The sequence below is a fragment of the Ylistrum balloti genome, unplaced genomic scaffold (genome assembly GCF_031769215.1).
Source record: "Ylistrum balloti isolate Yb309-2 unplaced genomic scaffold, AGI_CSIRO_Ybal_v1 Utg370050, whole genome shotgun sequence".
Taxonomy (NCBI): domain Eukaryota; kingdom Metazoa; phylum Mollusca; class Bivalvia; order Pectinida; family Pectinidae; genus Ylistrum; species Ylistrum balloti.
The window spans coordinates 215,001-239,916 of record NW_026782103.1 but is presented as its reverse complement, the minus strand read 5'-3'; the positions used below and the strand labels follow the sequence as shown (position 1 = coordinate 239,916).

The 24,916-nt window shown below is 39.7% G+C and overlaps 1 protein-coding gene across 1 annotated transcript in view; it reads left to right on the top strand.

The window, feature by feature from the left end:
* Positions 1-24,916, top strand: part of LOC132549229 (trafficking protein particle complex subunit 9-like) — a 48,299-nt gene that overhangs the window by 13,456 nt on the left and 9,927 nt on the right. Inside the window, exons 7-19 of the mRNA XM_060213145.1 lie at positions 1,283-1,354; positions 2,492-2,690; positions 3,402-3,495; positions 3,937-4,113; positions 4,527-4,666; positions 11,085-11,170; positions 12,363-12,700; positions 12,878-12,966; positions 13,697-13,834; positions 13,973-14,019; positions 14,483-14,625; positions 16,305-16,415; positions 17,286-17,436. Coding sequence (XP_060069128.1) covers positions 1,283-1,354; positions 2,492-2,690; positions 3,402-3,495; positions 3,937-4,113; positions 4,527-4,666; positions 11,085-11,170; positions 12,363-12,700; positions 12,878-12,966; positions 13,697-13,834; positions 13,973-14,019; positions 14,483-14,625; positions 16,305-16,415; positions 17,286-17,436 — 1,785 coding nt within the window. The remainder of the gene's footprint in view (positions 1-1,282; positions 1,355-2,491; positions 2,691-3,401; positions 3,496-3,936; positions 4,114-4,526; positions 4,667-11,084; positions 11,171-12,362; positions 12,701-12,877; positions 12,967-13,696; positions 13,835-13,972; positions 14,020-14,482; positions 14,626-16,304; positions 16,416-17,285; positions 17,437-24,916) is intronic.

Sequence of the window (24,916 nt, the reverse complement as noted above, 5' to 3'; positions counted from 1 at the left end):
CTAGTTGTGCATTGTACCTATTTTGGACTAATTCGAATTCAAGATGGCCGACAGGAAGCCATCTTGGATTTTGGATGTAAAAGTTTGTTACTGCTATTTCTTGGAAAGTACTGGATGGATCTTTCTCAAATTCCGTATGCAGTTTCCCCTTGGTCCCTAGTTGTGCATTGTACCTTTTTTGGACTGATTCGAATTCAAGATGGCAGACAGGTGGCCATCTTGTATTTTGAATGTAAAAGTTGTTACTGCTATTTCTTGGAAAGTACTGGATGGATCTTTTTCAAATTTCATATGCAGGTTCCCTTTGGTTCCAAGTTGTGCATTATACCTTTTTGGACTGATCCGAAATCAAGATCTTGGATTTTGAGAGTAAAATCTTGTTACTGCTATATCTGAAGAAGTACTGGATGGATCCTTCTGATATTTCATAGATATTGGTTTCCCTTGGTCCCTAGTTGTGCATTGTACCTTTTTTGGACTGATTTGAAATCAAGGTGTCCCACAGGCAGCCATCTTGGATGTCGACAGTAATACAGCACAAGCATATTGTCCATTATCCACCTGTAACTGACTGCTATCTACTTTGGGATCTTTTTCAAATGATATTTGCTAATAGGTGCTTAATAAAAATATCTTGTGTCATCATTGAGTACATTCAATGAAGACCAGTTCATGAACATTTACAACACCTGTAACAAACAAAAAAAAAATAAACAGATCTTCAAGAACTGAAAACAGATCCTCAAATGGTGGGCGCCAAGATCCCTCTGGGATCTCTTGTTGAAATCAATTTGTTTATTTTCTATTTTATGTCAATCAAACTTTGTTTAGAATTATTAGTATAAGCTGAGAGTCTGATGAGATGTGCCTGTTGACCTCCGCTGGTCCTCAGGGGCTGATGGGCAGGGCCAAAAATGGGTAAAAAAACCCCGAGTTGTGGTGTGGAATAATGTCATATGACCCAAGTTGTGGTGTGGAATAATGTCATATGACCCGAGTTGTGGTGTGGAATAATGTCATATGACCCAAGTTGTGGTGTGGAATAATGTCATATGACCCGAGTTGTGGTGTGGAATAATGTCATATGACCCGAATTGTGGAGTGGAATAATGTCATATGACCCGAGTTGTGGTGTGGAATAATGTCATATGACCTTAGTCATCATGTGGACAATGTCATACAACCAAAGCGGTTGTGTGGATTCTATGTTTACATTGACCGTTACTGTACTATAGTTTGGTTCCAGCTGTATATATTTTAAGGTATTTTCCATTCATTTCAGAAATATCTCCAGGCCTCTGATTTTCTACAAAATGTTGTCTACATCAATCTTCAGACTTCTGATGAAGATAAGGCAAGTTGCCAGCTTTTTGTCTTTATAATGTGTTAGTTGTATCCCCATGTGGGTTATGATTAGGAAAACTGAATTAAATGTGAAGAAGAAATTATACATATTTGAACTTCAATCACATATCAGCAAGGATATGTGATTTTGTTAGTCCACCATCTTATGATGGTGGGCTATTTAAATCACCCTGCTTCCATGGTCTGTTGTTCATCAGTCTGTCATCTGTCCGTTGTAAACAGTTTTTGTTATTGCTTTTTCTTGAGAAATATGGGATGGATCTCTCTCAGATTTCATATGCAGGTTCCCCTTGGTCTCTAGTTGTGCCCATGCAATGTTGGCACTGATCAGAAAAACAAAATGGTGGAAAGACGGCTATCTAGTATTTTAACTTTGAAAGTTTGTTATTGCTATTTCCTGAGAAGTACTGAATGGATCTTTCTTAAATTTTGTATGGAGGTTCCTAGGACTTGGTCCCTAGTTATTCCCATTAGATTTCAGGACTGATCAGAAAAAATGAAATGGCCGACAGGCAGCCATCTTAGATCTTGACTTTGAAATTTGTTTGCTATTCCTTGAGAATCTTTCTCAAATTTTATGTACAGGTTCTTTGTGATCCCTTGTTGTGCCTGTTTGGGTTTTGGACTGATTAGAAAAACGAAAAGGCCAAAAGGCAGCCATCTTAGATTTTGCCTAGTAAATATTGTTTGCCCTATTTCTTAAGAAGTACTGAATGCATATCTCTCAAATTTCATATGTATGTTCTCTTTGGTCTCTGCTTGTACCCGTTTGATTTTGGGACTGATTAGAAGAAACAAAATGGCTTCCAGGTAGCCATTTTGGATTTTGCAGGTAAAGATTATCATGGCTATTTCTGCAAAGGAATGTTCAATGGTTTTTTCATTAAGAGTGAAAACAGAGAAGAGAAGGGAAAGGATCCTGATTTTAAAGAACAAATAATGAACAATGAATGGTGGTCGCCAAGATCCCACTGGGAGTTTTTGTTAAAATTGCAATGGAACATGAAATTAACAAGCCTGTTTTTCACAGTATACCAAACATGAAATACTTATCACATTATTGTTGTCTTTTAATTTTGTGCAGATGCTGTGAGTATTTCACTTCATTTTTATTTCCTTTTTATAGATAAACCGTTACTGTACCTTATCCCAGTTATACGGAGAGATAGGCTTTCAGCGAAAGGCTGCCTTCTTTAAACGTATTGCAGCAATGCAGTGTGTGTCCCCCCAGAACCCTCAGCAAAACTGGAGACTGTGTCACAGCTTGGTTATGCAGTGTCTGGATGGCTACAGTATTTGTCTGGACCCTAAAGATATTCCTAAAGGTCAGATGGGTTCATTTCAGGGTCATGAAGGATTTGTGCCCAGACATCAATGCATACATTTCTAAGTCCTTCAATATAATATGTTTGATAAACACCTGGTATGTACTCTGTCATTATTTAGTTTCTATTGACTGTTTGACAGATGGAGATACAGAACTGAGATTTGGTATGTTGTAGTACAAACACTCTGTCATTATTTAGTTTCTATTGACTTTGACAGATGGAGATATAGAACTGAGATTTGGCATGTTGTAGTACAAACCCTCTGTCATTATTTAGTTTCTATTGACTTTGACAGATGGAGATATAGAACTGAGATTTGGTATGTTGTAGTACAAACACTCTGTCATTATTTAGTTTCTATTGACTGTTTGACAGATGGAGATACAGAACTGAGATTTGGTATGTTGTAGTACAAACCCTCTGTCATTATTTAGTTTCTATTGACTGTTTGACAGATGGAGATATGGAACTGAGATTTGGTATGTTGTAGATACAAGGAGAACAAAAAGCTCAATTTTTTTATTTTGTTGTGGTCAATTAATTTCTTTCCAAACTTATGGTCCATGAACTTAGATAATGTCAAACAGTTTGGATATTGAAATGTAGTTTTATTGTAGAAGGTAGTTATTTGATGGTTCTAGTTGTTTTACACACTTTTATGTGTGTCGATGATTAAGCAGTTGACTGACATAATTAATGTGTTGACAGGTATTGTATATGGATGGCCTGTACTTCAGGCTCGAGTGCTGAATGAGCTAATCTTCTCAGCCCGTCGTACCGGTAACATTCCCGTAGCTATCAGGTGAGTTAATACTCTCAAAGAAAATACTCCCACAACACAGCACTGTATATAGGAGTATTTCTTCATCAAGGAAGAATCTCCAGAAATGTGTGATAGCAGTACCAATTGTAAATACTTTTTAAATATAATTGTTTAACTCTTGAACTGAAATATTATAAAATTACCATTAAGTCCTTAAACACAATTCAACATCACAATTATGAGACATTAAATGTTGATTTGATGTTTCACTTGGATTGTAATAGATTTTAGTAGATGTTGTACAAAATTTTACTTCCCTACACTTATTTTACTTCTACTAAAGAGTAAGCCATCTTCTATCTGTGGTCGTATAATCGATTGTAAAACTTATCACAGGAAAAGGTTAGAGTGGAAAAAAAGAGATATGAATATTACTAACATTGAAATAATTATAGCAAGATCTGTTTGGTTTTGTTACAGACACCTGAGTCTGTTACTACACACCCTGTTTGATACTTTGACGACTCAGGACAAAAGGGACATCATAAATACCCTCCAGAGCCTCACAGCAAAGTCAGAGGGCACGACTGCCCCTCTTGCCCTCAACAGTGGGGTCATCCTGCCCCCTATACCTCTTAATAATATACCACAAGTCAGGTAAGCTGTGAGCTCCCCCACCACACCGTCCTAAACCTCTCTATCCCTTCAATCTCTCTTTCTCAGACTCTGTCACACAGGACAGTCAACAAACTGGAGGATTACTTAGACCCACACAGGAGTTTTATATTATATACTTGTAAATAAACTACTTGTTTTGCAGATTAATCCTAATCAACTCTTTTATGAAGTAAAAGCTCTACATGTCATATACGATTAGTTAAGTAATAGATACAGACAGGTTAATTGTCTCACAAATTTAATGTGTATTTCCTAATATGGAAACAAGAAGGAAAACCACAATGATACTACGACCAGAATATACCTAATACTGCATTTGAATTGCTATCTACAATTGTTTTGAACACATGATGAATTTTTGTCAAATATTTAGAATTTTTTGGTGATTGCAGGTCTTTCAAATTAATACCACTTTCACCACATCTACAGCCAGTTAAGATTGAATCCAAGGTTGAAAAACAGGACACAGGACCTTTCATCTTCACCCCACTGTCCCTCGGCCACACAGACGTCCAGAATAAAACTCATGTTGGTAGGTCATCATATTCACTGCTACCTGTATGTGTCCTAGGTTAATCTGTCTCAGTCTAGGGCTGACATTCTGTAATTATTTCTTATTTGAAGTAAGCTGAGAATGAGATGTTACAGATTGTCAACCTGAGACAGAGATGTTACTGAATGTCAACCTGAGACAGAGATGTTACTGAATGTCAACCTGAGACAGAGATGTTACTGAATGTCAACCTGAGACAGAGATGTTACTGAATGTCAACCTGAGACTGAATCATATCAGTCTAGAACACATACTTGAGATTTCCCTAATCATTCTGTACTTCTTGGTACTACTTGAGATTTCCCTAGTACTGGGTACTTGAGATTTCCCTAGTACTACTGAGATTTCCCCAGTACTGGGTACTACTTGAGATTTCCCCAGTACTGGGTACTAATTGAGATTTCCCCAGTACAGGGTACTACTTGAGATTTCCCTAGTACTGGGTACTACTTGAGATTTCCCTAGTACTGGGTACTACTTGAGATTTCCCCAGTACTGGGTACTACTTGAGATTTCCCCAGTACTGGGTACTACTTGAGATTTCCCCAGTACTGGGTACTACTTGAGATTTCCCTAGTACTGGGTACTACTTGAGATTTCCCCAGTACTGGGTACTACTTGAGATTTCCCTAGTACTACTACTTGAGATTTACCCCTAGTACTGGGTACTACTTGAGATTTCCCCAGTACTGGGTACTACTTGAGATTTCCCCAGTACTGGGTACTACTTGAGATTTCCCCAGTACTGGGTACTACTTGAGATTTCCCCAGTACTGGGTAGGGGTACTACTTGAGATTTCCCCAGTACTGGGTACTACTTGAGATTTCCCCAGTACTGGGTACTACTTGAGATTTCCCCAGTACTGGGTACTACTTGAGATTTCCCCAGTACTGGGTACTACTTGAGATTTCCCCAGTACTGGGTACTACTTGAGATTTCCCCAGTACTGGGTACTACTACTTGAGATTTCCCCAGTACTGGGTACTACTTGAGATTTCCCCAGTACTGGGTACTACTTGAGATTTCCCCAGTACTGGGTACTACTTGAGATTTCCCTAGTACTGGGTACTACTTGAGATTTCCCTAGTACTACTGGGTACTACTTGAGATTTCCCCAGTACTGGGTACTACTTGAGATTTCCCCAGTACTGGGTACTACTTGAGATTTCCCCAGTACTGGGTACTACTTGAGATTTCCCCAGTACTGGGTAGTAGTACTGGGTACTACTTGAGATTTCCCTAGTACTGGGTACTACTTGAGATTTCCCCAGTACTGGGCACTACTTGAGATTTCCCCAGTACTGGGTACTACTTGAGAATTCCCTAGTACTGGGTACTACTTGAGATTTCCTTAGTACTACTGGGTACTACTTGAGATTTCCCCAGTACTGGGTACTACTTGAGATTTCCCCAGTACTGGGTACTACTTGAGATTTCCCCAGTACTGGGTACTACTTGAGATTTCCCCAGTACTGGGTACTACTTGAGATTTCCCCAGTACTGGGTACTACTTGAGATTTCCCTAGTACTACTGGGTACTACTTGAGATTTCCCCAGTACTGGGTACTACTTGAGATTTCCCCAGTACTGGGTACTACTTGAGATTTCCCCAGTACTGGGTACTACTTGAGATTTCCCCAGTACTGGGTACTACTTGAGATTTCCCCAGTACTGGGTACTACTTGAGATTTCCCCAGTACTGGGTACTACTTGAGATTTCATTAGTACTGGGTACTACTTGAGATTTCCCCAGTACTGGGTACTACTTGAGATTTCCCCAGTACTGGGTACTACTTGAGATTTCCCCTTGAGATTTCCCCAGTACTGGGTACTACTTGAGATTTCCCCAGTACTGGGTACTACTTGAGATTTCCCTAGTATTGGGTACTACTTGAGATTTCCCCAGTACTGGGTACTACTTGCGAATTCCCCAGTACTGGGTACTACTTGAGATTTCCCCAGTACTGGGTACTACTTGCGAATTCCCCAGTACTGGGTACTACTTGAGATTTCCCCAGTACTGGGTACTACTTGAGATTTCCCCAGTACTGGGTACTACTTGAGATTTCCCTAGTATTGGGTACTACTTGAGATTTCCCCAGTACTGGGTACTACTTGAGATTTCCCTAGTATTGGGTACTACTTGAGATTTCCCCAGTACTGGGTACTACTTGAGATTTCCCTAGTACTGGGTACTACTTGAGATTTCCCTAGTACTGGGTACTACTTGAGATTTCCCTAGTACTGGGTACTACTTGAGATTTCCCCAGTACTGGGTACTACTTGAGATTTCTCTAGTACTGGGTACTCCTTCAGATTTCCCTAGTACTGGGTACTACTTGAGAATTCCCCAGTATTGGGTACTACTTGAGATTTCCCCAGTACTGGGTACTACTTGAGATTTCCCCAGTACTGGGTACTACTTGAGATTTCCCTAGTACTGGGTACTACTTGAGATTTCATTAGTACTGGGTACTACTTGAGATTTCCCTAGTACTGGGTACTACTTGAGATTTCCCTAGTACAGGGAACTACTTGAGATTTCCCTAGTACTGGGTACTACTGGACTTGAGATTTCCCCAGTACTGGGTACTACTTGAGATTTCATTAGTACTGGGTACTACTTGAGATTTCCCCAGTACTGGGTACTACTTGAGATTTCCCCAGTACTGGGTACTACTTGAGATTTCCCCAGTACTGGGTACTACTTGAGATTTCCCCAGTACTGGGTACTACTTGAGATTTCCCTAGTATTGGGTACTACTTGAGATTTCATTAGTACTGGGTACTACTTGAGATTTCCCTAGTATTGGTTCTGCTTGAGATTTCCCTAGTATTGGGTACTACTTGAGATTTCCCCAGTATTGGGTACTACTTGAGATTTCCCTAGTACTGGGTACTACTTGAGATTTCCCCAGTACTGGGTACTACTTGAGATTTCCCCAGTACTGGGTACTACTTGAGATTTCCCTAGTACTGGGTACTACTTGAGATTTCCCTAGTATTGGTTCTGCTTGAGATTTCCCTAGTATTGGGTACTACTTGAGATTTCCCTGGTACTGGGTACTACCAGTACTGGGTACTACTTGAGATTTCCCTAGTACTGGGTACTACTTGAGATTTCCCCAGTACTGGGTACTACTTGAGATTTCCCCAGTACTGGGTACTACTTGAGATTTCCCCAGTACTGGGTACTACTTGAGATTTACCCCAGTACTTGAGATTTCCCCAGTACTGGGTACTCTTGAGAGATTTCCCTAGTATTGGGTACTACTTGAGATTTCCCCAGTACTGGGTACTACTTGAGATTTCCCCAGTACTGGGTACTACTTGAGATTTCCCTAGTATTGGGTACTACTTGAGATTTCCCTAGTACTGGGTACTACTTGAGATTTCCTTAGTACTACTGGGTACTACTTGAGATTTCCCTAGTACTAGGTACTACTTGAGATTTCCCTAGTACTGGGTACTACTTGAGAATTCCCTAGTACTGGGTACTACTTGAGATTTCCCTAGTGCAGGGAACTACTTGAGATTTCCCTAGTACTGGGTACTACTTGAGAATTCCCTAGTAATGGGTACTACTTGAGATTTCCCTAGTATTGGGTATTACTTGAGATTTCCCTAGTACTGGGTACTACTTGAGATTTCCCTAGTATTGGGTACTACTTGAGATTTCCCTAGTACTGGGTACTACTTGAGAATTCCCTAGTACTGGGTACTTCTTGAGATTTCACCAGCACTGGGTAGTACTTGAGAATTCCCTAGTACTGGGTACTACTTGAGATTTCCCTAGTATTGGGTACTACTTGAAATTTCCCTAGTACTGAAAACTACTTGAGATTTCATTAGTACAGGGAACTACTTGAGATTTCCCTAGTACTAGGTACTACTTGAGATTTCATTAGTACTGGGTACTACTTGAGATTTCCCTAGTATTGGGTACTACTTGAGATTTCCCTAGTATTGGGTACTACTTGAGATTTCCCCAGTATTGGGTACTACTTGAGATTTCCCTAGTATTGGGTACTACTTGAGATTTCATTAGTACAGGGAACTACTTGAGATTTCCCTAGTACTGGGTACTACTTGAGATTTCCCCAGTACTGGGTACTACTTGAGATTTCCCTAGTACTGGGTACTACTTGAGATTTCCATAGTACTGGGTACTACCTGAGATTTCCCTAGTACTGGGTACTACTTGAGATTTCCCTAGTATTGGGTACTACTTGAGATTTCCCTAGTATTGGGTACTACTTGAGATTTCCCTGGTATTGGGTACTACTTGAGATTTCATTAGTACTGGGTACTACTTGAGAATTCCCTAGTACTGGGTACTACTTGAGATTTCCCTAGTACAGGGAACTACTTGAGATTTCCCTGGTACAGGGAACTACTTGAGCTTTCATTAGCACAGGGAACTACTTGAGAATTCCCTAGTACTGGGTACTACTTGAGATTTCCCTAGTACTGGGTACTACTTGAGATTTCCCTTGTACTGGGTACTACTTGAGATTTCATTAGTACAGGGAACTACTTGAGAATTCCCTAATACTGGGTACTACTTGAGAATTCCCTAGTACTGGGTACTACTTGAGATTTCCCTAGTACAGGGAACTACTTGAGATTTCCCTATCTCACTCCAATTTGGTATACATGTTCAGGTAATTAAGTCTTTCTGTTTCCATAACTGATGCATTTTGAAGAAAATCATAACCGGAATCAGAAAGAAGTGGCTGTTTTAAACAGTTATTTTCTACTAAGAGATGCTCTTATAGACAAGTTCATATGTTTGCAATATAGATTTTGCCAAATGGACAAGTGTTTGGTCTATAGAGATGACTTTTTGTAGACTGGTAATTGTTCTAACGAGATGGCCTCTATAGACAGGTATTTATTCGAATGAGGTGGTCTTTTTGACAAGTATTTGATCAAAAGAAGACACATTAGTAGACAAGTAATTGTTCTAACAAGGTGACCTTTATAGACAGGTATTTGGTCTAAAGCAGATACATTAGTAGACAGGTAATTGTTCTAACAAGGTGACCTTTATAGACAGGTATTTGGTCTAAAGTGGAGATTTTTTAGACAGGTAATTGTTATATAGAGATGATCTTTATGATGATCTGACATTAACTTGTTGCTCAACTGCTCCTTAGGGCAGGTGAGCTTATGTCGTGGCACAGCATCTGTCCATCCTTCATCAAAAATTCATCAAATTTTTACAAAAAATGGGTACTAGTCATGAGGGACCGAACAGATTTTGACAAAAGTTTGTCAGAAGCCTCCTTCGGAAAGAGAAGAACTAAGTCTGTATTTATACTAGTTCTCAACCCCCAGGAGTGGAAGGGGAGGGGCTCATTCAGGGAAATAGAGCGATTTCTGTAAAATCCAGCTCTTCCTTTAGGAATAATTGGAATATGCCCAAAATAGGTCAGAATCAAAAATGGATGAAGGGGAATCAATTTTGTCAAAATGATACATCTCACAATCCCTGATGTATGAGGGCATAGCCCAATAGAGGAATTAGAACAAATTTTAAAAACCCTGCTCCTCCTGTATAAGTGGTCGTATTTTGCCCAAATTTGGTCTGAAGCATTCCTTGGTGATGGGGAATCAACTTTGTGTAAACGATTGATCCTGCCTCCATTGGGCAGGAAAGGGTGGGACTCAATAGGGGAAATAGAGCAAATTCTTTAAAATCCTTCTTCTTCGTTGGAATGCCTTGATTTTTTCCCATTTTGTTCGGAAACCTGTGTGGATGAAGGGGAATCAAATTTGTTACTGTATAACAGTGGGTTTTGGCTTCATGGTTGGCATGAATGTATATTAAAATTAAAATTACAAAGCACTTTTTTATTTTTTTCACTGAAATATAGAAAACATCTTTCTCGAATTGATATTGGGGAATTCAAACCCTATTTATGTTTTTGCTTTTGAAAATTTGAACCTATTTAAATAAAACCTAATCTTGTATTAACAAGGACTGTAAGATAAAAGATATCAGGCCAAATGAAAATGTTTCCTCCATGCAAGGATATTGCCCAATTATGGTCTGAAGCAAGCTTTATGACTGGTAAATCTGACTTCTGTTTTACCACAAGGCCTGGGCCTGATATTATTTTAGAAATTATCTATAATTTATTTATCATATTTGAAATTCTTTACTAAATGTTAAAAGACTGAATAGCTGAATTAGCCAAGTGAGCAATGCAGGCCTCTTAGGCCTTTTGTTTATATAGAGATGACCTTCAAAGAATACTTGTTCTAAAGAGATGGCCTTTATAGACATGTAATTGGTATAAAGAGGAAGTCTTTAAGACAGGTTTGCCATTAGCTATAGTATATTAATCAAGTAAAATTTATATTAACCCAGTACAATTTACACATTGACAGATTTCTGCTGGGTGGAGCATGATATGTGTGAAGTACAGCTTCAGGTGTGCAATCCACTCCCTGATGAGCTCAGTATTAAACAGATGGTAGGTATGATGTACTAACAGCCAACTTATAATAAAATTAGTGGGACATTATATGTTTACTGTTGTAAGACACACTTGTATTAGTGGGACATTATATGTTTACTGTTGTAAGACAAACTTGTATTAGTGGGACATTATATGTTTACTGTTGTAAGACAAACTTGTATTAGTGGGACATTATATGTTTACTGTTGTAAGACACACTTGTATTAGTGGGACATTATATGTTTACTGTTGTAAGACAAACTTGTATTAGTGGGACATTATATGTTTACTGTTGTAAGACACACTTGTATTAGTGGGACATTATATGTTTACTGTTGTAAGACAAACTTGTATTAGTGGGACATTATATGTTTACTGTTGTAAGACACACTTGTATTAGTGGGACATTATATGTTTACTGTTGTAAGACAAACTTGTATTAGTGGGACATTATATGTTTACTGTTGTAAGACACACTTGTATTAGTGGGACATTATATGTTTACTGTTGTAAGACAAACTTGTATTAGTGGGACATTATATGTTTACTGTTGTAAGACAAACTTGTATTAGTGGGACATTATATGTTTACTGTTGTAAGACAAACTTGTATTAGTGGGACATTATATGTTTACTGTTGTAAGACACACTTGTATTAGTGGGACATTATATGTTTACTGTTGTAAGACAAACTTGTATTAGTGGGACATTATATGTTTACTGTTGTAAGACAAACTTGTATTAGTGGGACATTATATGTTTACTGTTGTAAGACAAACTTGTATTAGTGGGACATTATATGTTTACTGTTGTAAGACAAACTTGTATTAGTGGGACATTATATGTTTACTGTTGTAAGACACACTTGTATTAGTGGGACATTATATGTTTACTGTTGTAAGACAAACTTGTATTAGTGGGACATTATATGTTTACTGTTGTAAGACACACTTGTATTAGTGGGACATTATATGTTTACTGTTGTAAGACACACTTGTATTAGTGGGACATTATATGTTTACTGTTGTAAGACAAACTTGTATTAGTGGGACATTATATGTTTACTGTTGTAAGACAAACTTGTATTAGTGGGACATTATATGTTTACTGTTGTAAGACAAACTTGTATTAGTGGGACATTATATGTTTACTGTTGTAAGACACACTTGTATTAGTGGGACATTATATGTTATTTTCGTGTGTTGCAGTCATTAATGACAGATGGTGTTGAAATTGAAGCTTATCCAACCAATCCTACCATACCTGCTGAGTCAGGTCCAAGTCTAGTCAAAGTACTTAGTCGTCCCCGATCTTCAGGTGACCTCTGTATCCTTGGTTACACAACTCACTTACTTGGGATGAAGAGTCAGTGTCGTTTGCGTGACCTCCCTGAACTTCGTGATCTACGGACAACTGTAACTGTAATTCCTGCCCTCCCTCAGATCACACTTACAGCTTCACTTCCAAAGGTTGCAACCTTTACTTCTGTCGGTGATGGTGCTAACGTTGTAACTAGTGGTACAACCTCAATCTACGCAGGTCAAAGGTCAGTTTATCACCGTAATGAAAGATTTTTAATTTGAAATTTTATTTTGTTTTGGCAGGCATGGAATTGTATTTGCATTGTATTTACCAAATTTTTAAAGTGGAGTTTGCATGAAATGACACATGGAGAAGTCTGTGATTTACATATTCTTTGAGGTAATCAACATGTCTGTTTCAGTAAAGAGTGTATGATCACACTTCGTAATACTAGTAACCAGCCTGTTGAGAAGATCTCGGTCAGTCTTGATTGTCATCCTGACCAAAAAGGTAAATATTTTCTACCTTTTCTAATCCATAACTTTTATATTATCACACCACAGATGCTTTTTCATAAATCTCTGCACCATTACTGTAAATTCACATTCTTTCTGTTGCCATTGACTCTGGTGAATTTCCTCAAAAAAAGCACTTTTGCAAAAGTTCATCAAAGGGGTAACGACAATTAGCAGTGTATGATATGGTCTGTTTCATAAAAGTTAATTACAGGGATGAGAGCAATGAGCAAAATATGATTTTGTCTGTTTCTCAAAAGTTAGTAACAGGGATGAAAGCAATGAGTAATATATGATATGGTCTGTTTCACAAAAGTGAAATTACAGGGATAAAAGCAATGAGCAAAGTATGATGTGGTCAGTTTCTCAAAAGTGAAATTACAGGGATGAAAGCAATAAGCAAAATATGATATTGTTTGTTTCTCAAAAGTTAGTAATAGGGTTGAAAGCAATAAGTAAAATATGATATGGTCAGTTTCTCAAAAGTGAAAATTACAGGGATAAAAGCAATGAGCAAAGTATGATATGGTCTGTTTCTCAAAAGTTAATTAATTACAGTGATGAAAGTAATGAGTAAAATATGATATGGTCTGTTTCTCGAAAGTTATTGTTGGTTGCTACATAAGAAGGTTTATCCAATAATGTTTTTCTTTCAGATTTGTTACATTTGACTTCATGTTATTGTGTACTTCAGTAAATATTGAATTGTTTGTTTGTGATGACAGAGCTTCAGTCAAAAGTGTTCCAGTGGAGCCAGGAGAACCTTGATGCCCAGCTTCCTCTCCAGCCATCTGGGCTTGTCTGTTTTACTTTGTGTATCTATGGTAACTCTGACTTCCTGTCTAACAAAAGTTCCCGTGGTGGTGAGTAGCTGTGTATTGGTAGCAATTTTCATATTATTTTAACCATAATGGAGTGAAATCAGTTTTAAAAAAGATTTCTGTTGCACAAGTAATAATATAATTATCCCAAGATTACAAACATTTCCCTGCCTGTTTCAGGATCACTGTCCTCCGAACTCTCTAATCCTGATGAATATGAATCCAAGGTGAGCTTACGTTTAATAGCTTATGTTATTGAGTAGTTGGTTAGCTAATATTTCTAGTTGATGAAAATGTTAGAAAATTTAACCAGTAAGTATGGAATCAGTTCATAGACATAGAATGTAATACCCATGGAATCCAGACATCCATGAAATATTAGCCCAGCAAAATCAAACAACTATACAATAATACTCAAAAGTCTCAGGGTCACATGAATGGAGCTTTTCTTTGCTATTTTGATCTCTTTCCTGTGAATGAGGTACTTATCTCCCTTCGATAAGAAGGAAAAAATTTAAACAAAGAATTTTATCTTAATGCAGACTTTTAGTTTATACCATGGAAGAACTGTAAAATACAAGGTTCAGCCATTTTGCCTTTTGCTAGTGCTCATTTCTACTTTTTAATACTTATCTCACATAGTTTTAAATCTTTGTGTGTCCCTTTATCTGAGATTTACCTCCCTTGTAGTGTGTAGAGTCACTGCTGAGATTGGAGTACAGTGGAGGTCCTGGGCTGGAGGCTGGATACTGTCGACACTGTGCTATTGCCTTCAGTGTTGATATTCTTCCTTCCATTATCTTCCATTCCTGGGAAGCTCTCCCTTCAGAAAGGTCAGTCAAGTCATCATGGGGTCATTATGTATGTTAAAGGTCAGTCAGGTCACACAGGTCATCAGAGATCATCATGTATGTCAATGTGAAATGAAAGGTAAGTCAGGTTACAGGTCATCAGAGGTCATCATGTATGTCAGTGTGAAATGAAAGGGTAAGTCAGGTCACACAGGTCATCAGAGATCATCATGTATGTCAGTGTGAAATGAAAGGTCAGTCAGGTCACAGGTCAAAAGAGGTCATCAGAGGTCATCATGTATGTCAGTGTGAAATGAAAGGTCAGTCAGGTCACAGGTCATCAGAGGTCATCATGTATGTCAGTGTGAAATGAAAGGTCAGTCAGGTCACACAGAGAGGTCACTACAGGGCGACTAATATAAGAGGAAAAGATAGAGTTATTTTGATGTGTTATGTATATTCACTTTGGATTCAGTACAGTCATGTATCGTATGGAGATAGAATCCTCAGGGGTGTAGAGTCAATGCCATGCTTCGTGTACAGGTAGTATAGTGTTATCCCTTACTTGTATACCTCTAGGAATGCAGGGCAATTTGAAGAACGGAAGGGTGGGAAATAAAGGTAATAATCAATCACAACAAGCTCAAGGATAGGTTGGTATCTTTATATGTCTGCTAGCCCAGACATGTCCTGAAGACACCCACATGTACAGGCGAAACATATAGATGCAAAGAAAAAAAGATACCAAAAAGCAACAAGAAAATACCATGATTAAAGGGGCTGTGATGACACAGTTGGTAAAACGTTGATCAACCTGACCTCAGATAAAGATAACAAGGTGCATGGTTTGATTTTCTCAACCATGGCAGTTTTTTGTTTCTTAGGAAGCTGAGAAACAAAGCAGTCTGTACTGTGATAGATGTGTCCTTCAGCAAGATACTTTAGCCAAATTGTCCTGTAGAGAGTTCAAGGGTCCTCCTGTATGTTGTTGAGTGAGGTAGCTACCAGCTACTACTAGGATAATCCCTGCAACATCTGGTCTTGTTGCTTCACCTTTTTCTGACAGTCAAGGTCATTTAGGGACATGCCAGGTTTGGATGGTCCAGGAAACTGGTAGTTCCCCCAGAAAAACCACCAACCTGCTGTCAATACCTTGTTACTGCCCCATGTAATCCTCAAACAGGTGACCAAGAAGTAGAGGGCTAGTGATAAAGACAGCTAGATACCTTAACCACTTGACCACCACAGCCCCTGATATCCCCACGAAGACCTCAAACACACAACACAGAGGTAGAGGGCTAGTGATAAAGACAACTAGATGCCTTAACCACTTGACCACCACAGCCCCTGATATCCCCACGAAGACCTCAAACACACAACACAGAGGTAGAGGGCTAATGGTAAAGACAACTAGATGCCTTAACCAATTGACCACCACAGCCCCTGATATCCCCACGTAGACCTCAAACACACAACAGAGAGGTAGAGGGCTAGTGATAAAGACAGCTAGATACCTTAACCACTTGACCATCACAGCCCCTGATATCCCCATGTAGACCTCAAACCAATGACCCAGAGGTGTAGGGCTAGTGATAAAGACAGCCAATATGATGCCTAATCACTCAGCTACCACAGTCCCTAAAACTGCAACCAGACTTACTAGAGTATTCATTGTAGAGATCTAGCTTGCATTTACTTTTATTAATTACTTGTATTTTCAGTCCTGACCACTGTGTATTAGCTTTTGATGTTTGTAATGTATGCTGTGAGCCAGTGGAAGTGCAATATAACGTAGACGATGGCTTCAAGTTGGAACCCAAACAGATACGAAGGTATGTTGTATATATTAATCCTCAGTGATTATTAGCTTACCTGACCCGGCCATGTATGCTTCTGCCTTTGTATGGCATCTCTCATCCATCGATCACCAGCCCAGTGTCAACTTTTCCATTCAAACAACTTCTTCTCAGTAAGCAAAAGGCCAATTAAATGTCATGATATTTGACTAGTGGGTTGATGGGATAAAACTGCACAAAGATTGCTAAAAGAATTTACCTTGACCTGTGTTAAAGGTCACAGGGGTTGAATTGTTTAACTCTTAATACAACTTCTAATTATCCAAAAAGTGAAGAAGCATGGTATTTAACTAATAGGTTGTCAGGATGAAGTCTGACAAAGTTTGCAAAAAGAAGTAGCCTTGATCGACATTCCAGGTCACAGGGGTAAAGTTTGTCAAAACCTTCAAACAACTTCTTCTGATGAACCAAAAGGCCTAGAAGCATGATATTTGGCTGATATGTTCCTACTATGAATCTCGACAAAAAGTTTGCAAAAAGAAATTACCTTCAACTGTAATCACAGTTACAGGGGTTAGATTTGTCTAAACATAAAAGATGCCCTCTGGTAAGCCAAAAGTTGAAGAAACATGATGTCTAATGGAAAGTTATTTCTAGGTCAAATTTTGAGAGAGAAAAAAATAACATTTTCTTATAATCCAGGTGTTAAAAGTTACTGTTGAGTGTTTGAAGCCAAAATTTATTTTGATAGGATGTTTGAATGTTAGTGGTTTATTTGTTTATGTATTTGTGATAAACATTGAATACATTATCTGGGGTATAAAGATATACTGTATTGGTTGTGTAAGTTTATTTTTTTAGGACTCTCATTGCTACGGTTTGACTTGTAACTTTATGTTGAACTAGGCTTACTATGCAGATAGAGAAGTGTAAATTTCCTGATCCTGGTCCTGAGCTGGATGTAGCTGACCGCCTTCAGATGACCAAGCCTCCCCCACCGGTCATCAGCCGGTATAGCCAACACCTAGATGGATTCATACACATTCTCTGGACTATGGTATCCTTGTTAGAGATTAATCAGGGGGCGTTCATGAGTTTATGGTTGAAGGGCAGTATCTCATGTTGTAATAGTTCAGCAATGAACCCAGTTGGGGTAAATATCTTCTTTGATAACCACAACAGCATAGACTAGTTTTCAGCTCCCTGATAAACAGAAAGACTTTAGATAGAGGACCATGCACATTAGATGTTCATTCACAATAGCAAAAAAGATCAATTAATCTGGTTTAAATTGAGATTGAAGTATTGTTGGCTTTTCAAATTATTTCTCAATAGATTTTTAGGTCATCTGACCCGAAGGGTCCGATGACCTATAGTCATCATGCTTCGTCCGTCGTCGTGCGCCGTGCGCCGTCCGTAAACTTTTCATTCAAACGACTTCTTCTCAAATACTAGAAGGTCTAGGGGGCTAATACTTGGCACAGAGGATACTGGCATGGAGCTCTACCAAGTTTGTTCAAATGAATGACCTTGACCCACTTTAAAGGTCACAGGGGTCAAATATGTTAAAATCTTTAAACAACTTCTTCTCATTAACCAAAAGGCTCAGAGTGTAGATATTGGGCCTGTGACATGCTGGGATGAAGGACTACCAAGTTTGTTCAAATGAATGACCTTGAACAACTTTAAAGGTCATAGGGGTCAAATATGTTAAAATCTTTAAATAACTTCTTCTCAAATACTAGAAGGCCTAGGGGGCTAATACTTGGCCCATAGCATGCTGGCATGGAGCCCTACAAAGTTTGTTCAAATGAATGACCTTGGCCCACTTTAAATGTCACAGGGGTCAAATATGTTAAAATATACAAAGGACTTCATCTCAATAAGCAAAAGGCTCAGATTGCTGATATTGTGCCTGTGGCATGCTGGGATGAAGGGCTATCAAGTTTGTTCAAATGAATGACCTTGAACAACTTTCAAGGTCACAGGGGTCAAATATGTCAAAATCTTTAAATAACTTCTTCTCAAATACTAGAAGGCCTAGGGGGCTAATACTTGGCCCATAGCATGCTGGCATGGAGCCCTACAAAGTTTGTTCAAATGAATGACCTTGGCCCACTTTCAAGGTCACAGGGGTCAAATATGTTAAAATATACAAAGGACTTCATCTCAATAAGCAAAAGTCTATGAGTGCCGATATTGGGTCTGTAGCATGCTGGGAGGAAAGGCTACCAAGTTTATTTAAATGAATGACCTTGAACAACTTTCAAGGTCGCAGGGATCAAATATGTCAAAATCTTTAAATAACTTCTTCTCAAATACTAGAAGGCCTAGGGGGCTAATACTTGGCCCATAGCATGCTGGCATGGAGCCCTACAAAGTTTGTTCAAATGAATGACCTTGGCCCACTTTCAAGGTCACAGGGGTCAAATATGTTAAAATATACAAAGGACTTCATCTCAATAAGCAAAAGTCTATGAGTGCCGATATTGGGTCTGTAGCATGCTGGGAGGAAAGGCTACCAAGTTTATTCAAATGAATGACCTCAACCCACTTTCAAGGTCACAGGGGTCAAATATGTTAAAATATACAAACGACTTCTTCTCAACAAGCAAAAGTCCATGAGTGCTGATATTGGGCCTGTAAGATGCTTGGAGGAGAGGCTACCAAGTTTGTTCAAATGAATGACCTCAACCCACTTTCTAGGTTTGGCTTGCTTTTTGTCAGATGACCGTTAAGGCCCATGGGCCTCTTGTTAAATCCTGAAATTCCTTATGTATGAACTTTTTAATTTTCCCTGATTGCTAACTTGATAAAAAAAGGAACAAAGCAAGCACAGAAATAATACCCCTTGAGGAGAAAAAAATGTTAGGGGAGTGTATCATCTGCCAATAGACAAAGTCTCAGTCTGTCCAGCATCTTGCGACATGCAATGTGAACTTTTCACATTTTGGACTTCTCCTTGAAAACTCCTGAACCAATTTCAATTGAATTTTGCGAAAACTTTCCATGGCTTTAGGTGCACCAAAATTGTAAATGATATGGTCCCCAATCCCAAGGGCCTAAGGGGCAGGGCCAAAAGGGGTCAGATTAATTGAAAGTTCAAAAATCTACTTCTCAGATCTCAGGGCTGGTAGAGTCTAGTACTCTTCAGATGCTTTACCAAAATTGTAAATTTCCTGATCCCAGGGTTTCATATTTCCCCAGGGAGGGGGTAAAATTTACTTTGTTTTTTTTATATATAGGGAAATCACATTTTTGAACATAATTTGTTTATTTTCTTTCAGATACAGTTCAAACTTGGTTAGAATTTATTTGTTATTAGTATAAGCTGACAGTTTGATGAGATGCACATATTGACCTTGATGGACCCCCATGGGCTAATGGGTGGGGCCAAAAGTGGGTCAAACTGACTGAAATTTCAAAGATGTTCTACTGTTCTGGATGGAAGATTTAATGTAGGAAAATTAAAATCTTGAGTGATATTTCTTTTAATTCAAACTTTGTTAGAAGCCTTAGCATGGGACAGCAGTTAATGTATACACAATTTACATTTGCATTATGTCTACTGTATAGTTAAAATGATATTACTATTTTCAACAAAATCATTTCTATGCGAGTTACAAGAAGCATTGGGACCCAGGGGACAGTTGAGGCCATCGAGCGTCTTGTTAACTAAACAATATGTAGAATTTTTATCTAACAAATAATGAACATTTGCTGGGCATGATATAGCAGCCTTGTAATGAAATGTCTGTAGACAGTGGATTATCTCCCTTTGTCAGTTGTTTACATTTACTTCTTACAAGGTCATAACATAAAATTAATCCCAATTTCTGTACTTTATGGCTGGAATCCATTATGTTAGTCCCCCGATGAAGCCTCGCATCAAAGGCAAAACTGGTCGGCCATTAAATATCATCCACATTGATCATAACAAATGAAATTAATTATCATTACATAGTTTGGAAAGACTGATCAATCTATCTCTCTGTGTAGGAGGGAGTGACATGTATATACTGACTAAGTCTGTCTGTGTAGGAGGGAGTGACATGTATATACTGTCTAAGTCTGTGTGTGTAGGAGGGAGTGACATGTACATACTGTCTAAGTCTGTCTGTGTAGGAGTGAGTGACATCTACATACTGTCTAAGTCTGTGTGTAGGAGTGAGTGACATGTACATACTGTCTAAGTCTGTGTGTGTAGGAGGGAGTGACATGTACATACTGTCTAAGTCTGTCTGTGTAGGAGGGAGAGACATGTACATAATATCTAAGTCTGTGTGTGTAGGTGTAGGAGGGACTGACATGTACATACTGTCTAAGTCTGTGTGTGTAGAAGGGAGTGACATGTACATACTGTCTAAGTCTGTCTGTGTAGGAGGGAGTGACATGTACATACTGTCTAAGTCTGTGTGTGTAGGAGGGAGTGACATGTATATACTGTCTAAGTCTGTGTGTGTATGAGGGAATGACATGTACATACTGTCTAAATCTGTCTGTGTAGGTGTAGGAGGGAGTGACATGTGCATACTGTCTAAGTCTGTGTGTGTAGGAGGGAGTGACATGTACATACTGTCTCAATCTGTCTGTGTAGGAGAGAGTGACATGTACATACTATATAAGTCTGTGTGTGTAGGTGGGAGTGACATGTACATACTGTCTCAGTCTGTCTGTGTAGTTGGGAGTGACATGTACATACTGTCTAAGTCTGTCTGTGTAGGTGTAGTTAGGAGTGACATGTACATACTGTCTAAGTCTGTCTGTGTAGGAGGGAGTGACATGTACATACTGTCTAAGTCTGTCTGTGTAGGTGTAGGAGGGAGTGACATGTACATACTGTCTAAGTCTGTCTGTGTATGTAGGAGGGAGACATGACATACTGTACTGTGTGTGTAGTGTGTAGGACATGTACATACTGTCTAAGTCTGTGTGTGTAGTAGGGAGTGACATGTACATACTGTCTAAGTCTGTCTGTGTAGGAGGGAGTGACATGTACATACTGTCTAAGTCTGTGTGTGGGTGGGAGTAACATGTACATACTGTCTAAGTCTGTCTGTGTAGGAGGGAGTGACATGTACATACTGTCTAAGTCTGTCTGTGTAGGAGGGAGTGACATGTACATACTGTCTAAGTCTGTGTGTGTAGGAGGGAGTGACATGTACATACTGTCTAAGTCTGTCTGTGTAGGAGGGAGTGACATGTACATACTGTCTAAGTCTGTGTGTGTAGGAGGGAGTGACATGTACATACTGTGTCTGTGTGTGTAGGAGGGAGTGACATGTACATACTGTCTAAGTCTGTGTGTGTAGGAGGGAGTGACATGTACATACTGTCTAAGTCTGTGTGTGTAGGAGGGAGTGACATGTACATACTGTCTAAGTCTGTGTGTGTAGGTGTAGGAGGGAGTGACATGTGTGTGTGTAGGAGGGAGTGACATAATACTCTGTGTGTAGGAGGGAGTGACATGTACATACTGTCTAAGTCTGTCTGTGTAGGAGGGAGTGACATGTACATACTGTCTAAGTCTGTGTGTGTAGAAGGGAGTGACATGTACATACTGTCTAAGTCTGTCTGTGTAGGAGGGAGTGACATGTACATACTGTCTAAGTCTGTGTGTGTAGGAGGGAGTGACATGTATATACTGTCTAAGTCTGTGTGTGTATGAGGGAGTGACATGTACATACTGTCTAAATCTGTGTGTGTAGGAGGGAGTGACATGTACATACTGTCTAAGTCTGTCTGTGTAGGTGTAGGAGGGAGTGACATGTACATACTGTCTAAGTCTGTCTGTGTAGGAGGGAGTGACATGTACATACTGTCTAAATCTGTGTGTGTAGGTGGGAGTGACATGTACATACTGTCTAAATCTGTCTGTGTAGGAGGGAGTGACATGTACATACTGTCTCAGTCTGTCTGTGTAGGAGGGAGTGACATGTACATACTGTCTAAGTCTGTGTGTGTAGGTGGGAGTAACATGTACATACTGTCTAAGTCTGTCTGTGTAGGAGGGAGTGACATGTACATACTGTCTAAGTCTGTCTGTGTAGGTGTAGGAGGGAGTGACATGTACATACTGTCTAAGTCTGTCTGTGTAGGAGGGAGTGACATGTACATACTGTCTAAGTCTGTGTGTGTAGGAGGGAGTGACATGTACATACTGTCTAAGTCTGTGTGTGTAGGTGTAGGAGGGAGTGACATGTACATACTGTCTAAGTCTGTCTGTGTAGGAGGGAGTGACATGTACATACTGTCTAAGTCTGTCTGTGTAGGAGGGAGTGACATGTACATACTGTCTAAGTCTGTGTGTGTAGGAGGGAGTGACATGTACATACTGTCTAAGTCTGTCTGTGTAGGAGGGAGTGACATGTACATACTGTCTAAGTCTGTCTCTGTAGGAGGGAGTGACATGTACATACTGTTTAAGTCTGTGTGTGTAGGAGGGAGTGACATGTACATACTGTCTCAGAGGGAGTGACATGTACATACTGTCTAAGTCTGTCTGTGTAGGAGGGAGTGACATGTACATACTGTCTAAGTCTGTCTGTGTAGGAGGGAGTGACATGTACATACTGTCTAAGTCTGTGTGTGTGTAGGAGGGAGTGACATGTACATACTGTTTAAGTCTGTGTGTGTAGGAGGGAGTGACATGTACATACTGTCTAAGTCTGTCTCTGTAGGAGGGAGTGACATGTACATACTGTTTAAGTCTGTGTGTGTAGGAGGGAGTGACATGTACATACTGTCTAAGTCTGTCTGTGTAGAAGGGAGGGACATGTACATACTGTCTAAGTCTGTGTGTATAGGTGTAGGAGGGAGTGACATGTACATACTGTCTAAGTCTGTCTGTGTAGGAGGGAGTGACATGTACATACTGTCTAAGTCTGTGTGTGTAGGAGGGAGTGACATGTACATACTGTCTAAGTCTGTCTGTGTAGGAGGGAGTGACATGTACATACTGTCTAAGTCTGTCTGTGTGTAGAAGGGAGTGACATGTACATACTGTCTCAGTCTGTCTGTGTAGGAGGGAGTGACATGTACATACTGTCTAAGTCTGTCTGTGTAGGAGGGAGTGACATGTACATACTGTCTAAGTCTGTCTGTGTAGGAGGGAGTGACATGTACATACTGTCTAAGTCTGTGTGTGTAGGTGGGGGAGGGAGTGACATGTACATACTGTCTAAGTCTGTCTGTGTAGGAGGGAGTGACATGTACATACTGTCTAAGTCTGTGTGTGTAGGAGGGAGTGACATGTACATACTGTCTAAGTCTGTCTGTGTAGGAGGGAGTGACATGTACATACTGTCTAAGTCTGTGTGTGTAGGAGGGAGTGACATGTACATACTATCTAAGTCTGTGTGTGTAGGTGTAGGAGGGAGTGACATGTACATACTGTCTAAGTCTGTGTGTATAGGTGTAGGAGGGAGTGACATGTACATACTGTCTAAGTCTGTCTGTGTAGGAGGGAGTGACATGTACATACTGTCTAAGTCTGTGTGTGTACATGTACATACTGTCTGTCTGTGTAGGAGGGAGTGACATGTACATGTCTGTGTGTGTAGGAGGGAGTGACATGTACATACTGTCTAAGTCTGTGTGTGTATGAGGGAGTGACATGTACATACTGTCTAAGTCTGTGTGTGTAGGAGGGAGTGACATGTACATACTATCTAAGTCTGTGTGTGTAGGAGGGAGTGACATGTACATACTGTTTAAGTCTGTGTGTGTAGGAGGGAGTGACATGTACATACTGTCTCAGGCTGTCTGTGTAGGAGGGAGTGACATGTACATAGTGTCTCAGTCTGTCTGTGTAGGTGGGAGTGACATGTACCTACTGTCTAAGTCTGTCTGTGTAGGTGTAGGAGGGAGTGACATGTACATACTGTCTAAGTCTGTGTGTGTAGGTGGGAGTGACATGTACATACTGTCTAAGTCTGTGTGTGTAGGTGTAGGAGGGAGTGACATGTACATACTGTCTAAGTCTGTCTGTGTAGGAGGGAGTGACATGTACATACTGTCTAAGTCTGTGTGTGTAGGAGGGAGTGACATGTACATACTATCTAAGTCTGTGTGTGTAGGTGGGAGTGACATGTACATACTGTCTAAGTCTGTGTGTGTGACAGTGTGTGAGAGTGACATGTACATACTGTCTAAGTCTGTCTGTGTAGGAGGGAGTGACATGTACATACTGTCTAAGTCTGTCTGTGTAGGAGGGAGTGACATGTACATACTGTCTAAGTCTGTGTGTGTAGGAGGGAGTGACATGTACATACTGTCTAAGTCTGTGTGTGTAGGAGGGAGTGACATGTACATACTGTCTAAGTCTGTGTGTGTAGGAGGGAGTGACATGTACATACTGTCTAAGTCTGTCTGTGTAGGTGTAGGAGGGAGTGACATGTGCATACTGTCTAAGTCTGTCTGTGTAGGAGGGAGTGACATGTACATACTGTCTCAGTCTGTCTGTGTAGGTGTAGGAGGGAGTGACATGTACATACTGTCTAAGTCTGTGTGTGTAGGAGGGAGTGACATGTACATAC